Source organism: Denticeps clupeoides, chromosome 6, assembly GCF_900700375.1.
Source record: "Denticeps clupeoides chromosome 6, fDenClu1.1, whole genome shotgun sequence".
In the NCBI taxonomy this organism is placed as follows: domain Eukaryota; kingdom Metazoa; phylum Chordata; class Actinopteri; order Clupeiformes; family Denticipitidae; genus Denticeps; species Denticeps clupeoides.
In genome coordinates this window covers 6,542,322-6,561,391 of record NC_041712.1, presented here as the reverse complement: position 1 = coordinate 6,561,391, position 19,070 = coordinate 6,542,322, and the positions used below count along the sequence as shown (strand labels likewise).

General features: G+C 43.9%; 1 protein-coding gene across 5 annotated transcripts in view; it reads left to right on the top strand.

Moving 5' to 3' along the window:
* The window catches only part of gria1b (glutamate receptor, ionotropic, AMPA 1b), a 51,622-nt gene that overhangs the window by 30,208 nt on the left and 2,344 nt on the right, over nt 1–19,070 (top strand). The window contains exons 12-16 of one of the 5 annotated variants that reach the window (XM_028982369.1): nt 10,585–10,783; nt 11,427–11,674; nt 14,088–14,202; nt 16,375–16,553; nt 16,773–17,148. In XM_028982369.1, the coding sequence (XP_028838202.1) occupies nt 10,585–10,783; nt 11,427–11,674; nt 14,088–14,202; nt 16,375–16,553; nt 16,773–16,824 (793 nt within the window). In that variant the 3' untranslated portion in view covers nt 16,825–17,148. Of the gene's footprint in view, nt 1–10,584; nt 10,784–11,426; nt 11,675–14,087; nt 14,865–16,374; nt 16,554–16,772; nt 17,149–19,070 lie in introns of those variants that run through there. The other 4 variants (XR_003750055.1, XM_028982368.1, XM_028982366.1 and 1 more) reach the window with 4 other exon arrangements.

Here is a 19,070-nt window from a genome sequence, read left to right as displayed (position 1 = left end):
AGTGCTTAATAGTGCATATTCATACAGGGCTGTGATCCTGCTCTGGGCATCTCTGTAATTCCCTCTCCTAATGTAGGTTTTCTTAACACCTCAATCATACACTAAGAAAAGTGCTTGTGAGCTGTTCATGCAACATGCATGCTATAATAGTACAGATTCAGCGGGGTATATAAAGGTTAGGTTGAAATGGCAATTTAGACCAAAAACACAGGCCAATTTGGGGCTCCATTTAAAAAAAAAAAAAAAAAAAAAAACATTTTTTAGTGAGAACTCCACTACATGTTTCATTGCTCTGGTTGTGGAACCATACACTGACATACAAGGCCACGGCCCCATGAGCATTTGCATAATTGATGGTTACTGACACTTAAAAAAGATTGGCATCAAGAACACTGTCGGCACAAATAGCGTTCTACTGAAAAAAAAACCCTAAAAACTCAACACCGAATTGACAGATTGTAACGGAAATTGTGCGAATGATGAAAAGCTTCAAAAACAAAAGTGGCCCGGAGTGCAGGGATGTAAAGACAGGAAGATGAATCACGACCAGATTGCATCTCAAAAGACGATGACGGAGAGAAAGAAGTGCACATGTCGGCACTATGTCTGAGCGATTTGAAGGTGCTTTGAACATCTCTTTTGCCTTTCAAAAATGAAGACACCAGGCCGCGCTGCCCATTTTGGGACAAATATGACCACAGCGAGACCAGATGTCACACTTTAGTGTCAGCTAAATCCCAGATTGAGCTCAGCAGACTGCTGAGCTCAAAAATGATTCACTGAGATTGAATATCTCAGAGGAAACGCTTTCGGGATCGTTTATCCCCTTTTTGAGGGATTCTGTAGACAGTTCTGTAGACACTTTTATTTCCTTTCATCAAAGCACCTTGCAGAATTCCACAAATGGCATGTGCACGTTGGAGCTTTGGGGCTCCTGTTGATTCCCCCCTAAAATCGCAACGCGGGACTGAATGCTGCGACCTGGATTTTAGAACGCGCCCCCCCCCAGACGCCCCCGTTCTGCGTGTGGTGGGCTCCCCAAGCTACAGATCTCCTGACCTTTTCCTGGCCCGCTCCACTCGGCCTTGATGTTATGTTGACCCCCAGGCAGAATTGACACTTGCCTTTATTTATTGCCGCGCCCGTTTACGTCAGCCCGTCGGACGGCCGTGGGCGACGGTGTCCTCTCATTACAGACGCCTCGGAGCCACAGTTACTGCTGGTCGTGTAGCTGGTGACTGACATTTAGGTAGGACGTGGACATGCCTGACCCCGGAGGCACCCGGCGCTCTCGTTTTTTTTTTTTTTTTCTTCCTCTTCTTTTTCCAAGTTGTTTTTTTTATAGATGTCATAGATGCATCTGTTAGGCTGCAACAATGGAGCTGTCACCACGACACGCTGTGTGCCACGAGGACGAGGAGGCAGCTCGTCCCTGCTTCCCCTCCTTTGTTTTTTTGGTTTTATTAACAGCAAGAGGCATGGTGAACTTTAGAGGAACATTAATGAAATCACTCCACCGGCTTTGATCTGCTCTTATCACATTTAGTCTAAAGAAGTGTTTTCCTCTCGTATCTGCTTGTGAGAGAGGCTATTAAAACCACAGCCACTAATCTAATGTTCATGTAGATAACGTCTGAAAATGAATGGTTTTAGATGCACATAAATGTCAGAAATCCTGTTTTTTATTATTATTATTATTATTATTACTACATAAATAGCAATAGGCTATTATGTGAATTATTGGATACTTGAACTAGTCATAATATCAGCAGAAACCATTCTTAACTCTGAGCAGTGTAAGTTATGAACATGTTAAGGTTCCTTAGCAAAATTAAAGTGGACAGTCAGATTACTGTAAAAGAAACAGAATACTGTAGCCTGGCATTTTATTATTTGTAATGTACATATTTTGTCAGTGAAGTGAGGATTTTCACGTACCACAAGCCCGGCATATGATCGATCCATCCAGACATACTCTCCATGTGTTAATTTCAAGTAGTACTGATGAAATTTTTTTAATGATGTTCAGTGCCTTTCAGTGACCCCCCAAAAAAAAAAAAATTAAATATGCGCAAAATGTGCTCAGCAGACGTTGTATGTTCCCATAGGTGCATTGTATATTGATTTGTGCCATCACCACTGAAATAAATAATGTTGATGAGGCGCACACAGAACACATTTATGACCCCTGTTAAAGGGTTAAATTATGACCTTGTTATTAGCTATTTGTAGGTCATTGAAAGGTCTGTTGGCTTCTTCATGTACTTCCTATTAGATAGAAATTTATAGAGAGTGCTGACAGAAATTCAAAAGCAAACAGCTGGATTAATGATTTTACCCAAAATTATATTTTGGGGCAAGTTATTACACCGAGGATTGCATCAAACAAGGCAAAACACTTTTTCAATTTCAGCCATGACTTGTTTCATTTCTGTGAACTGAATAATCCTGAATAAATACCAAGCCTCAATCAGAGGACTTTTTTTTCCAGAAGTGGTAAGCGGGCGTTAGTCATATCAGTTGGCTAAGAATGCCGTTTATATGGCCGTGAAATGTGCATTTTGTTATCTGGCTGTGATGGACAGCGGGACAATGTCACTGCCCCACAATAAAAGTAGCATCCCAGACGTGTCGAACATGTTGAGGTCTGTTTGAGAGCATGCCAGGTCAAAACTGTAACTGTAATGTTCTAATCCTCGGTTAAACTGTTCAGCTCTGAACGGCACTTAATTTTAAAAAAGCATATTGTGGAGTTAAGGAACAACTCCTTTCTGAAAAGACCACATCCCTTTCTCAAGCAAACCCCCCCATCCCTCCTCCTCTCAGCCCTATGAATTGTGCAGTGGTTAAGTTCCGGGACTGAAATGACACTTTAAATACATTGGAAACCCACAGGTCGTTGCATAATGTGAAACTTTACAAGTCGAGATTTTTTATTTACTCTGATGCATTCTTACGCATTCTTACAACTGAGATTGACGCACCGATTTTAACCCAGGGGAGGTGTGGTGAAATGAATCTGGTCTCTCAGGACTCACTAACCCTACTAGCTCAGGGCACCAGGGTGTCACAAAGGCATCGTGAATCTGGCACCAAGATGAAATTTTCCCGACGTGGTCAGTCAGAGTGATGATTCACCAGGGACTCAAAGCCGGTGATGATTCATCAGGTCGCCGAAACACCGTTAAAAAGACGGGCAGAACTGGAACTCACTGCTACGGGATTCGCTGTTGCGCTGCGGTCTGGCATGCCGCTTCCCGCTGCTTTCCGCAACTCGGAATGATTTCTTCAGTTTGGCCCGCTCCCTGCCATCTTTGTCCATGGTTAGGGCTCCAGCTTCCTGAGAAGCGCTGATTTGCTGATGTGTCACAGGTTCTGCTGCTCGGTTGAGGATAAACCTTTGTTTGTGTTCCCATGGGAACAAGGCATATAAAAACAAATTGCCTCCTGGTGCCATGTTGGTGATGTTGAAAGTTTCCATAATTCATAATTGTACTCAGTATAGTGCTGTTTGATGTGCTGAAGGTTCATTTACAAACACGTATCAGTAGCCACCTACTGATATTGAGGTTATACGTTGATATTATAGGGTAGATATTGCTAGAGGGGGACAGTTCTCTACATGTGAACCATCCAGGAAGCGCAGAGTGGCAGGCGCTTAGTGACGTGGACATGCGCAGTAGGTCAGTTGGTGACCTTGAACTGTCGGATCAGGTGTTTACTGAATGCTGTTTGCAGATGCAACAAAATTTTTTTTTTTTTTTTTAAATCGTTGTGCACGTAGGCAATATTGACTTGTAAATGATTAACTAACAATTTGATTAATTTGAATTTCTGTTTTCAAAGCACAATTTTACAAGAAAATTGTACATTTTGTCTGTCTGTCTGTCTGTCTGACTGCAACATGCACACTTTCAGACATACAGGAATATCTGGACCACAGCCAATCAGAGGTGGACCCCGCCCCGCCCTTCACTAGCTGGCCATAAAATACAATATGAGCTTTCAGAGTTACGGAGTTTTCCCTCGAACGGCTGGCCGCTCTGCCCTGGCAGTAGGTGTGCACCCTGCGGTGGGTTGGTGCCCAGCCTTGCACCCGGTGTCCCATGCTGGGCTCCGGCAGCCACGGCCGTGAGAAGGACTAAGCATTTATGCAAAGTGAGTGAATGAGTGAGAAGTGAATCCTCCAAATGAACACCCAGGATCAGCTCTCAGTTTGGGTCACATAACCTGTATATCATGAGCACACACTGCTCCCGCTTCGCTTTGATTGCTTTTTTTGCCCTCTGGCCTTGCCGTAGACAGATCGCGTGGTTTGCCCAAGAGCTTCTCGGGAACTACAGTCTACTGCGTTGAAGTGGGCCATGAAGAAAACATAAAACCAACTCTAATACCAGAGGACTTCATTCCTCTTAAAAGTAGGGAATGCAATATTATCAGTAATATAAAAGTGTATACCGAAACTCCAAGAGCACGTATATAGCGAGGTGCACCGTGAAAGCAGAACAGTCCATGGGTATTTATCAGTATGTGCAGGTCTCATACTCGAGAGCAGGAGTATGTTTGATGAAGTATGAAAATGTACCCAGGCGTACCAGCTCAGCCCCAGATATCAAGGACCATTTTTGTCAGTGTGAGGAAGCGAGCTCACACCCACACAATCTTCTCCGGATTACCTCTCATTAAACTCACAATTTGCCTATAAATGTCACACTGTTGGTTGTAATGGTTTGTAAGTGTCGTCTATTTAATGTTTCACACATCAATTTAAATCAGTTGTACTTGACATTGTGTACATGAACTGGGTCTCGAGAGCTGGTTCTTCACATGTCAGTTATTAGGAACCTTCTTGTCTGCATCACAGTTATGTTTGTTGTGTTTTTCTGTATTTTTTGGTCATCGTCTGCCTTCGACTGTACAGTACTTTTGTATTGTTTTAAGAGGGGACAAACATCAGGCAATACGGGAAGAAGGACAACTTGTAGAACAAGGATGGGCAAACTTTTAAACTCAGGGGCCACATTGACTTTTAAAATTTGTCAGATGGGCCGGGCCGACACCAGATGCAGACATATCAGACATAAACATAAAAAAGTTCATATTTACATTCACTTTTAGTGCGCACTGTGTGGCTTATCAGCTTTCACTTTGGAGAAAGGCTCACTAAACTAAGAAAGAAAAGGAAAGGAGCGGATTGGATGTAAATAGGGGTGGTAGTAGCCTAGTGGGTAACACACTCGCCTATGAACCAGAATTCTGAGGTTCAAATCCCACTTACTACCATTGTGTCCCTGAGCAAGACACTTAACCCTGAGTGTCTCCAGGGGGACTGTCCCTGGCGGTTAAACACAGTTTAGTGTAGGTAAGTAAATGTCAGTAAGTTAAAAACGGGCGTGTTGTACTGTTGACTTTGGCTACCAGCTTGTATAAATAATTAATAAGTTTTTACCCTGTCAAGAATACGTCATTTATACATTTATTAACATCATGGTTACAGTTGTCCCACACCCCAGACATTGCTTTCGTTGCCAGGGCAACCAAAAGATAATCGCCAGAGGCTCGAGTCGGTTTCAACTCCTCATTTTTGCATCTTTCTCGCTAGTCGAAACACATCACCTGACCGCTCATTTACCACGAAGTCAGTGTAAAAGCCATCGGGTTCGGACAAACTCTTCAGCTCCATCTGTGACACCTGGTGGATCGCCGGGCATTACAGGACCAGTTCGAATGAGAGCCCTCATAATGATGACTTCATTTCAGCAATCCTATGCCATCTTCAGCGGGCCGGATTAAAAAGACCAACGGGCTGGCGTTTGCCCACCCCCGTTGTAGAACATGTAGCTGTTTGGGGTCTTCAGTAAAATGTCAGCTGGTGACTGATTGGACGTGGTTTTCGTGTGTGTGTGTGTGTGCAAATGTCATGGAATCAACCCCTTGTTGATTCAGATTGAAGTGGAAAATGGAATGAAGACTTTTAATATGATTACTCTGTAGGAACACTGGGCGCGGTGAGGTGACGGCGATTCCGGGGAGGTCAGCAGAAGGGTACAGCAGACCCTGAGCCCGGACCTGGAGGATAGCGGCTTGCTCTGCATACATCAAAACTATTTACCCATGAATTTGGAGATGGGGGGAGGGGTTGGATGTTTGTTCCTGATAAATGTCATGACTGCCACTCAACGCTGGCACAACACATTGAAATTCACCGCCTCATCCCCACGCCCGTTTTGTCTCCCGAGAGAAGCCGCTCGGTTGGCCACCTTGGTTGCAGTTCTTCCCTTTGCCTGATTAGCCCCTGATTCATACTCCAACGCGGCACTTTAATAACAACAGCTGGGCTGGAGACCTTTAGAAATTGCACCCGTTTGTTATTCTCCGCGGTTTCCTTTTTCTCTCTGTGGTTTCGGTGCCCGCAGGCACAGATCTCCTCCAGCCGCTCGACTCTACCAGCCTCCGTTGCTCCGTTCTTTCGCAGGGGGCTTCACTCTGGGCCCGAGAGGCAGAGACAGAGCTAATTACACATATCGGTGCCAGACTCCATCTCCCCTGTCCCAAGCTATCACATTATCAATAGTGCCTGGGCCCTTCCTGCCGAGCACCCCCACCCCCCAATCGTGCCGACTGCAGGATCTCATCTTGCATTCTTTTGGGGCTGTGGTGGCCTAGCGGGTAAGGAAGCGGACCCGTAATTGCAAGGTCACGGGCTGCCAAATCCCGAACTGCCAAGGTGCCACTGAGGGGCCATTGAGCAACGTACCGTCCCCACACAAACACTGCTGCCTGCTCACCAAGGTGATGGGCTAAATGCAGAGGACACATTTTGTTGTGTGCACAGTGTTTCACAATGACAGTCTCTTCACTTTCACTCATCGCCAGTTTCACCACTACTTCATCTGTAGTAGTTCACATAGAACATCTGCATGGTCTGGAGAGGGTGACATCCCAGAAGTGCATATTTGCATTCACCACGGTCCTCTTTTGATCTTACGCAACACTTTTTTTTTTGGCATCGTCTCCTTAAAATATGCCATCAGGACAGAGAAAAAAAAATCCAGAGGAGAAAATGAACCCGGACCTGACTATCCGAAGCAGCTCGTGATGATGCCTCCACACTGGCTTGTGCAGCAGGGACCATGCACGACTTCATGAGCTTCTGTTCTCTTCCCTTCTTACCCTCATGCATCCATCACTTCCTTTTATTCCAATTAGTCCCACTAACAAGTGGCTGCATGGAATCACCGTCCTGCTGACTTTTTTTGTCTAGGTAGTGTATATTTATACATTTATACGTGTCTCTCTCTGTTCACTGTGTGTTTCTCTTGTGTTTGGTTGAGTAATAACCGAAATATATCAGTTAAAAGCTCCTTCCTGCCTCATTTTATCCTCTGGTGGCTTTCTGCCGGGTGCTCTGCTGATTGTACACCTATAGAATATTTGATTCTCTTTGTACTGCTAACCCATTCCTGCCATACGCTGTGTGTGCCTCAGCGCGGTATTTATTCATGAGCGCCTGGGTGACCAAAGGGTTTGCTTCTAAAGTGGCGCACGGAGAAGCCATTCCGAGCCCTTCCTGCTTGCCTGTGGTCAGTGGCATTCCCGCGTCCCTCCTGCACCTGAGAGAGTGGTGAATACAGGGCTGGCGGCCGGGTGGGGGTGGAGCGTTTCGTGCCGGTTGCACCCGCTGTGTGTGTGCGGAGACGTGGCGAGTGTGGGTCAGACCGCCGTTCCTCGTCGCATGTGTTCGCTCTGACCAGGCGCCTCTGCGGCCACTCGGGGGCCCGCGGGGCCCAGGCTGTCACTTCGGCTTTGGTGCACGGCCAAAATGCAGCGCAGACGACACTCACAGACGGACCCTAACGCACGTACGCAGCCACTCATGTCTGTGTTTGTTCCCAAGCACCGCGATCTGGAAATACACATTATATAGGATGTGTAACGTGGCTGTCGGGTAACACATTTAGAAGACTTTTCCACTCGCGCGCATTCGTTTTGTCCTCTTGTCTTTCGTGTATCTGGCTCGTGCGACAGCAAGGGCAGCCGTACTGGAGGGCACCTAATTAAAAACCAAGCTCAGAAAAGCTCAGACTCTTTCACAAGCCGCGGTGGCCCTCGGCCCTCTGGCACAGCAGAGGTGACCCTGGCATGGCGGCGGTCTGCGCACACCGCGGTATTTAACGCAGATCCCTGCCTGTCAACGGAGCGTCAGGACAGTGACGTCAGCTCTGTTTACTGCCTCAGACCCCCGGGGCGCACGCGGTTGGGGGACATTTGGACCTGGAGGGGGCAGGGTTCTTTGGAGACTTGGATGCCATCGTGGGCATGGCAACCGAAATGCAGTGGGCGGGAGTGACATTTGTCTAATGTGCAGGAGTGGCATGGCAGTGTTCGTTTCTGTGCAGAATAATATAACCCCGCACTCATAACAGTGTGTAACAGCTTTACATCACTGTCGTGAAAATATTAAACCAAACATTAACCAATCTGGTGCCGCTGTAAGAATTATAATATCAAGAAAGATCCAATGTTCACAACAAAAATTGGGCTACACACAATAAGTAATAATTATGGCAGAAAGTTAATTTTCCAAATCAAATCAAATGTTGTTTCAAAGAGTGGTGTGCATTCACATGAATGTGTAACATTAAACCAGGTCAATATTAAATTCTTAAAAATAAAACCATTGCTTAATGTAGGATTGGGATTACACGTGGTTAATATACTTTTCAAAAATCCCATTTTTATGCCTCAGTCACAAGTTGCTTCAAACACTTTTGCCATTTGTCCCTGTCTACACTGGTAAAATACATCATATTTTAGATTATAGATTATATGTTCTGTTTGTTTTTGGTGAATCTGGATTGATAAACCAACATTAAACTAGTCTAAATTATCTCGTGGTGGTCTGAAGCAGGGCTCTCGAACCTTAATCCTGGAGGGCCCTTGTCCAGTGCATTTTTGGGGGTTTTTCCCTCTTGCATGATGGTTGAAGATTTTGAGTCTACTCTATGAAGTATGCATGTATGTTGCTTACAGCATTTACTTTATGTCAATAATTCATCTGCGTGCAACAGGCCTATTTCTGAAAGTGATTTATTTTAGATATTTCATATCAGATATTTTCAGGTGGTACAGTCCACCATTTGGAAAATGAAATGGTAGCTTGGGGGTATACATACTTTTGGTAGCCACTGCATTAAAGATACCATTCTGATGTATCAGGCTTCAGGCCCTTGTAAAGGCCCGGTAATGAAATGTATCTTTTACATTCTCCACATGCCAATCTTCAGTCAGAGTACAATTCTAGGTAGGCAAATTTGATTAAATAGATGCTCACAGGGGGTGTGATTGCCTCATAATAAGATTACAGACTTAGGCCATTTTCATCTCTTCACTTCCCGAGGTGATGTGATCAGTCCCGATGCCGGAACTGTGCTTGTCGAGGGCCTGCAGTGAGCTGCTCCAAATGTACCAGAATGAAATGACATGACGACAGTCATGTTAAGGCCCAGTGAGTTTAATGGATCCCAAATGACCCCACCGGCTCGTCCACGACCCAGAGCCGTCAGGTGGAGCCTTGATATTAAGCGGAGTGTGGCAGACCATTCGTGTAGTGGACATAAGCAGCAGGATTAGCTGGACGTGTCTCGCCGTTGTGGAGGTCTGGACCCGATTTCTTGGTCTGGTAGCTGAGCCCACTGCCATGTTGGCGGCCGAAGGTGTGTGGCGTGGAATTTGCTTGTACCAGATCAGCAAAAATAAAGAAAGAAAGAACAAGGCCGCCTTCTGGCATGGGGCCTCCATTACCTCCCTACGTCCAAATACCAAACACCCCGCCCACCAGCGGCCACAAAAAACAGCCCCGTCTTTCCCCCACGGGTTCCATCTCCCCAGGCTGTTTTCAGATTCTCTTTCAGCGTGAGTGCAGCATTGTACAGAGAGGATTCTGGGGGATAAAACGGGCCTGTGTGGGGGTTGTCAGATGTGTCTCTTCCAGAGAAGAATGATTGCCATGAATTCCGGATTTGGAAACAGGTCTGTGGGTGAGGGATGTTCTTTTTGGTGCATTTTGGCTTCACGGCGGTGAATCAGGAAAGCGGAGGCCAGCTTATCCAGCGCTTTGCATGGAAACAACACTTGGCTATTTTTGTGCTCTTTTGTTCTTCCTTTTCCCCATCAATTTCTTTAAAGCCACGTCTTTTACTGGGTAACCCGGAGAAAGGAATATTGCCTTTGAAATACAAACATCACCTTTCCTTTAACTCTTACTGCCCGTTTCATAATTTCCATCCCCGACGTGGCACACACTGTGTCGCATTTAAATAAGCATAATTTTTTTTAAATGTTGGTGCAGTGGGAGGAGGACTCCTGCGGTGTTTTCCCATTTCACACATGCAACCTCCTTCCCCCTCAGGAGCATGCTGGGGGTTCCAGGTGCTTTCCTCTAATAGGGCCGCCCTGGAGATCGTGTGTGTGTGACATGTTTCACTACGCTGTATGCCAGTATGGAAACCGGGCCAGATTCATTTTGAAGATCTTGCAAGTTGATAGACTGCGGCTAACGCTTCAGGTCTGATTTGATTGTAGGTCCCTGTCAGGCCGTATTGTGGGAGGAGTATGGTGGTTCTTCACCCTCATCATCATCTCATCCTACACGGCGAACCTGGCGGCCTTCCTGACAGTGGAGAGGATGGTGTCACCCATAGAGAGTGCTGAGGACCTGGCCAAACAGACGGAGATTGCCTATGGCACGCTGGACGGAGGTTCCACAAAAGAGTTCTTCAGGGTACGCTCAGAATTTACAGAACTTTCACACATTGAGCTTGTATATGATGAGCAAGATTGTTGTGGGGGTGACAATGATAATTATATCAAGACTGTAAATTTAGCGTCAAAATACATGATTTTCAAATAACTGTTAATTACCTTATGCCATTAGGTTAGAGCACAATAATTCAAATATGTAAACTGATATTATTTTGTAGATGCATATCATATATTCATATCACATATTTTGTAAATGCATTTTCCATCCATTAATAATCAGAAAATTATGGACATGTTTCTGACATAAAAAGGCAAAAACGAATACATGAATTGCGAAAACACCGAAGGTTAGTGTTCAGCACCACATTAAACAGAAGATAAATATATGGTCTATACGTACAGGAAGACTGCAACTGAATAAATTGAAGTGTCAAATAAATTATTAAACAATGAGATGATAAATAATTGATGTATGAGTATGTTTTCTGACAACCCATCGCATCATACAGTGTATTGCTCCCAGTGGCCTCGCAATGCAATGATGTGCACCAAATATTCCTGATTCTAAACGTAGAAACATAAAGCTCCACATAGAGGAAGCACTGGTGCAGAAAGCAGGATGAATAAGGGCTTTATTATGGATTCATTGTTTTACTTTCCAGAGATCCAAGATCGCCGTGTTTGAGAAGATGTGGTCCTACATGAAGTCTGCAGACCCGTCTGTGTTCGTGAAAACCACGGATGAAGGTGTGGTGCGAGTCAGGAAGTCTAAAGGGAAGTATGCGTACCTGCTGGAGTCCACCATGAATGAGTACATTGAGCAGCGCAAGCCATGTGACACTATGAAGGTCGGGGGCAACCTTGACTCTAAGGGCTATGGAGTAGCTACTCCAAAAGGCTCGGCCTTAAGGTAACGACTTCACTTGTTTTTTTATGGTTGTTTCTTAATATGTATGTAAAGTGACTTTTGTGGTAGGAGAACAGTCGACCTTACTGATATTCGAGTAAAATATACTCTGATTTACTCTAGTTCGACCCATTGAGCTATGCGCAACGATATGTGACGGTGGTGACACATGGTGTGGTGGGCCCTGTACCTGTTTTATCTGTAAGGCAGATAATTTTTATATTTAATAAAGTGGACAAGGCCTGTGTATGAAGCCGTAGCATGTTCCACTGGTCCATTTAAAGATTATTCAGACATTTGCACTGCCATGAGCTAAGGTCAGTATCTATCTGTTCTGTGCTCATGGTTGGTGGAAACACCTCTCCTGCCTCGAAAGTCCCTGGAATTGTTGTCCTGGTCATCCCTTCAGCTCTCAACTGCTTTATAAATGTTATTCTCCCATCCATGTGCATTCTCATCTGCCGAACTTTAATACTATTTTTTTCCATCCTATTATGTCAAGCATATCCCGTGGGCAACATTTATCAGCATAACTTTCTGTACATCGCACTTTCTGTATACCATCAGTCACTGAGCAGTTAAAGTTGGTGACACACTAACGCACTCACAAACCCATTACCAATATGATATTGCAGATTTATGAGGCACTGAAAGGTAATTGGAGATCTTAATTAAATACAGTTTGCACTGCAGGATTAACTGATTTTCATTATGCTATTCGTTCAGTGCATTAGTGCAGCCAGTTCAGTACAAAAAGATCTGAACTTTAAATATATTTAACTTATATAAATATATATCATTTCTGATATTTCAATAAATAATAGAATCTTTCGAGCAGAAAATTCTAATTGTTTTGTCTATCTTACAGCAATTATTATTTTTTATCATACATTTAGTATCTTGCTCATATTTTTCATGTCTTATCACATCAGTATCAGGGCAGATACCTCATCTGTCTTTGTGTGACATGTTTGCATTTTGATATAGATCCATAGTGCTAAAAGAAATATTTTATATATGCATAATAATGCATAGAAGTAGTAGCTAAAACACAAAAAATTCTGAATGTACTTTACCTTTCATTGCTTGATAGATGTGTGATATTCTGATTAAATTTCCAGATTTCTGTTAACTTTAGAAAGTGATTTCACGTCATGGTTCATTATTTTGTTCTTCTGTATCTTGACTGTTTTTAAATCATCTGGTAAAGTTAGATTGCATAATACCTGCAACATACCAGATTGGTCCCACATGTATTAGTGTCCATTTCATATGATGCAGAGTGGATCGGTAGTTGATCCATGTGGGGAGGCTGGGTTTAAGCCACAGTCAGAGAAATTTCACACGGAAACCTCACCGATTTGGCTCCAGCAAGGTTTCCTGCAAAGACAGGAACACACACTGATTACGGCTCAAACCCAGCCACCCTTGAAACGTAGTAATCAGATGCAAAATTTCCTGCTCTGACAATACCTGCAATTTCTAATGTCCATGTCGCCAGAAACGTGCACCTGGTCTAGCACACCAAGACAAATTTGTTTCTGAAACTCACCCCTTTTTCTTTCATTATCTTTCCTCTCATTTCCTTGCCTTGTTTTAACAATCATGTAAGAGGGAAGAAAAAAAAAAGACATAGAGGATCAGGTGCAAAATGTAAGTTTCTGTCAACCATTCATAACGTCACTGAGCGCTTTCTGTCCTGCCCTCCTGGGACACGAAGGATCTCAGGGGTTTTACTGAGAAAGACACTAAGCTAGCAGAGCCAGCCTACAGGAGGTGTGTTTGCTTCATTGTTGGGCACATTTCCCCGCGACCACGAGAACAGAACAGAACAGTGGTAGGAAAAGGACAAAGACGAGGGAAGGTGTTACAAATGCTTTGGATTGTGCTGAACAATGAGCCAATTTATATTTCTAATGCCATTCTCCTGACGAAAATCTGCAGAGGAATAAACCGATTTATTTCCTACGCTCACCTCGGTGCGCTAACAATAGTAGTTTGTTAAGAACGAGAAAATGGAGTTAGGTGATAATAATCTGCCTAAGCTTGCCCGGGGTAAAGAAATGTGGAGGGGTATGTCATGCTTGAAATCCAAAGCATCGGTAATCCCTTCCTATTCTCTTGAAAGAATGTATGTCTTGCTTGGTAAAATCTGTCATAATTTGGTCACACAGCATTATTGCACATTACAGAAACAGGAGAAATGCTGCCCGCTTCCCTCTAAACTCTTTCAGAGTCGGGCACATGCTCAGTGTTACTTTAACTATTATTTATATTTTTTAATTAATTTTCCCTCTTCTTAATCTCCTCAATTTTTTTTTCTTCTTCTTTTTCTTTTATTCCGTACTTACACCTCTGCCTCGCCGTATCATATCTCCATTAATGCTGACCAGAATTATTTTATTATCATTTCAAGAAACCCAGTAAACCTGGCAGTACTTAAACTGAACGAGCAGGGCCTGTTGGACAAATTGAAAAACAAATGGTGGTACGACAAGGGAGAGTGCGGCAGCGGGGGCGGGGACTCCAAGGTCAGACCCAGTATGAGCTATCCAGCGGGTAACCACCACCATGGGGGGTAACCGGCAACTCCGTTCCGAAAACACGCCGGCTGCAACGCGCATTTGCCAAACCCTATTGGCCGAAGTAGCAGGAGCTGCTGCCTTAAACAAAGCCAGAGTTAACAAAAAAAATGATAAAAGAAATAGTGTGATTTCACGCTGCATGACCTGACAGAAACAAATTGGCCGAAACGTTTGCCAAACCGAGTGTTTCCACATTTTGCCGGTTACCCAAAGTGATATTGTAATACACATCTTGCAAGTAGGGAGAAAGGAAGCCAAGCTAGATGGAGTATTAACTCATATCACTTTTTACAGTGAGACTTTCAAATTGTGTGATTGTGATTTTATTCTTTTCCTTTCTTTTTTTTATCTTACCTGTAGACATGTAGAGCACATGAATATTTCATTATGGGTGTATGTTTAATCTGTGCTGAATAACATAAGATAACATGGGTAATGTTATTTATGTTATTTCCCCGGTTGAAGAATCCCCGTTAACCTAGCGGTGTTGAAGCTCAATGAGCAAGCCGTCTTAGACAAACTGAAAAACAAATGGTGGTACGATAAAGGGGAGTGTGGAAGCAAGGACTCCGGAAGAAAGGTCAGTCCACACGTTGGTCCTCTCCTTAACACCGAGATCCAGCATTAATGCCTCCCAAGGTCTCTTCTCTTCCTCCCCCACTGGCACTCAGCGCTGTAGCGTTGTGTCTCCAAGCTGCCATTTGCTCAGACCGGCATCCGCCAAATCGCTACATCTGCTGCAGCTTAGCAGTCGGTGGTGGTGGTGGTGGTGTTTTTTTTTGTTTTTTTTTTATACCAGAAAATCACCCAGCATGCTGTGCGAGATGCTATTAGAAGGTGCACTCGGCACGGCAGCCTAGGTGACAGAGCGCACATATCGCTTAGCACCCGCGCCCAGAGTGCCAATAAGCACTCCTGGCATGCCAGACGTGGTTAGTTTTATTCATTAGAGGACATTAAGAGCCGACCGAAGAGCTCGGCATGGGTCCTCCCAGCGTGATGTTGTGATGGATCCATATTCGCAATTAAATATTTATTTAAGCAGAAACCTGAGGGAAAAGGCTCAGTAGGACGCCGCAAAATCCAGCCAACAGCGCATCAAAGGAAATGCCCGGACCCCTAAAAAAAAAAAATCAATGTTTCAAAAAAAAAAAAAAAAAAAAACATCTTTTGACACAGCTTTAAATCTATACATGACAATTACGGCCATCTTTGAGGGAGGGAGGGGGGAAAAAAGAGCAATTTGCTCAGCTTTTTTTCTTGCCTGCAGAGTTCCAGCCTGTCAGGCGGCGGGTGCCTGAGTAAATGACAGTTTGGAGATAAAAACACTGAGCTGAAACTCCCCCCACCGCTCCATAGCTGGATTGCTTCCCCCCAAAGAGCCCCTCTCTCCGGTTCTGTTTCTCCCCTGTATCTGTCCTGAGACTATGTGCATGCTGTTGGATGAGACCTCAACGGCGGTCACCAAGCTACTGCATGTCACCGATGTCCGCAACCCTTCATGTTATGCCTAGCCAGCAGGGTTAGCCGTAGGCTTAGCGCGCCCACCGGGACCCCCCCTATCTCCTGTCAGACGTTAAATAATTAACGGCAAGTGAGAAAATCTAATTGACTTTTTTTTTTTTTTATTACTTCCCTTCTCAATTGTCTTGCGTTACTTCGGCCACTGAAATGCAGATTAAAAGTTCAATACGTTCAACAAATGCTTGGCAAATTGAGTTATGATAGCTCTATCAGGGAGCCGAAGGATTTAATTAATTGTAGATGTTGGCATAGTTTTTTTTTTTCGGTTAATGAATTTGGCATGACTGATGAAGTAGCCAGTTTTAGTCAGCAAGATTTATATGTTTATACACATCTTGTGACTTGTGCATGACCGTGCATGTCTGTGTGAGTTGTAGTTTTAATGCAGTAGTGTGTTCTTAATGACAGTAATGTACATTCTGTTAATAATTAGCAACATTAACAATAGTTAAATGTATCATGACAGGTATGCATTTGATTGGTGTGTAATTGTGTGTAAACGTAGATTATTACTGAGGTGTGGTGTTCGTGGTGCAGTGTTTGAAGTGTGTGTGTGTGTGTGTGTGTCTGATCTTGTGTTCCTGTGTCCTCCAGGATAAGACCAGCGCTCTGAGCCTCAGTAATGTGGCCGGCGTCTTCTATATTCTGATTGGAGGACTGGGACTCGCCATGCTTGTGGCATTGGTCGAGTTCTGTTACAAGTCCAGGATTGAGTCTCGGAGAATGAAGGTGTTACAGCAAACATACACACAAACACACTCATACACACAATTTCCTAGTGGGTATCCTAGTGGGTAACACACTCGCCTATGAACCAGAAGACCCGGGTTCAAATCCCACTTACTACCAGTGTGTCCCTGAGCAAGACACTTAACCCTGAGTTGCTCCAGGGGGACTGTCCCTGTAATACTGATTGTAAGTCGCTCTGGATAAGGGCGTCTGATAAATGCTGTAAATGTAAATGTAAATGTAAACATTACGTCTAAGATTTGTCATCAACAGACAAAACATACACTTTTAAAGACCATCCAAAAGGTGAAATAATAGAGTTTTTAATAAAAGTATTTACTGCTGTCTAGGGCTGGGTAATAAATCCCACACAGTGCTGCCTAAAGGATTTATGAAGCTGCAGGAGTCCAGAGACAGGAGTCTGAAATAACCATCATAATAATCTGGACATGCCATTTTAGCTACATTAGTGTTAATGATAACGTAAAATTTTAATGACCATGGGTCCTGTTTTCTTGATCCGAGGCCTAGCATAATGCAGGGAGCACAAATGACATTTATGGGCATGTTCATTTTGCTGTTTTTGCTAGTGCAAAGTGGAAAGGTGCAAAACTACAAAGCTAGGTGGAAAAAAAAAAAGTGTTCATAATTACAAACTGCTAATTGTAATTAAAATGTCTTATAAAACAACACAAGTAGGCAAGCTAGTTTAATGAAAAAATTTGGAACCTCATGTTTAATGCAAAATCTCATTATCACCTAAATGCCAGATAATATCGCCATATCCTTTGGCTAAAATCACCAACAGCTACTACAGTCTGTATTCGCATCATTAAATGAAAGGTTTTTCATGCCCTAAATCAATTATCTCCTCGCATAATTACAGATTTTTCTGGTAAATGCGCATTCTGATAATTGTAAAAGAAAATGAAAAGGCTGAAGCAGTTCCTCTGGTGCTAATGTACTTGCAAAATAGGCCAAAATGTCAGTGCACATGGGCCACGGCGCCTATCGAGCGCCCTGCGTCTTGGTGCAATACAGTGGGCATGTGGGTGGCGAGTGTCATGATGCGCTGCCACGTAATGGCTCATCATGACTCACACTGGAGCTCCTCCCTGTAGATCCAGGAATACACTCGTCTCCATCGGACCAACTGCAGTCTTTGGGTTGACTTGAACCAGACGCCCAATCACAAAATCTTCTTCATCCATCTTTGTTCTAACGTCAGTCATGACTTTTTTTGCTATTGACACTGAAAATGCAGAAATTCAGCCAGAGAAATGACAGATAACCACTTTCTGAGCACACAAACCTCCAAACTGCTGGAAATGCCATCAGTTGAGGTCACAGATCATCAGTAAGTGCTGCCTAATCCATTCTATACATGCACAGAAAAACTAGGATGGATCAGCCAGCGGACACTAGATGTGTGAACTTTCGCTGGTATCATGATTCGATTCCATTACGATGCATCCAATCAAGTTTTCCACGTTACTTCACGTTAGGTTTTCAAATGCGTTAGTCGGATGAGACTTAAGGGCTCATCCACGGGACGTTCAGCACCAGAATTCGGTTGGCATCAATTTCCCCAAGCAGTGCTGTACTCAGATCAGGCTGCCACAGTCACCAGGGCACTTCTTTTCAACTAGAATTTTGATGCCGCTGCCAGAAAGATCACCAAGCACCATCATTATGATTAAACTGAAATATGTTCTGCACTGCATCTATGCAGATTCATCCACGTCTACGTCACAATGCATTAATTATTATAATCAATCATTTAATCACCATAGTGCTCATTGAGTGTTTATTTGTTCTTTTCCTTTTTTCTGTCTGGCTAATATTCATGGAATGGTAAAACTGAGGAGAATGAACAGTTTCTAATTTATTAACACCAGTAAATTATTATTGCAGTTACATGTGAATATTGTATGTAAAAAGGTACCAATGTTACAGAGAAAACCAAAATGAAATGAAAGGAGGAAAGATAGACAAAGAGAGAGAAAAAGCAAGGAAGACAGAGAAAGGAGGCAAAGACTCAGAAGCTGGCAGGCCCAGTTCCCGATGGAAAAAGAAAATGGAAAGTCCCCCAAAACCACAAGTGAACATTCTTTATACATTTGACTCACAGGAAGTTGTCACAGACCAATCAGGCGATCTCAAAAAACATGGCTGGCGCTTCACACCTATTATTTACCAAGAGCAAAGAACAGGAGACGGACCCCCACGGACCATCACCACCATGTTTTTACATGTCCAGAGCTGCATTCTGTTCTCGTGTCCTCACTCCAAGTCCCTTAATTCCATTCAGAACCACCCAGAATACAATCTGAAGGCCGCTTTCGTGCAGGTCTGGGTGCAGGCACGATTCGGCCTCTAAGGCCCTGTTGAATTACGGCAGTGCCGCTACGAACAGAGCGGTCCCTGCGCGGGAGGGAGCGGTTTATCTCCATCGGCATCATTACGCCGGCTGCTAGCAGACGTTTCATGCCTCCTCGACCACGGAAGAGCTGCTTTCCCGCCAAAACGCTCTACGGAAATGTTTACACGACATGCCGGAC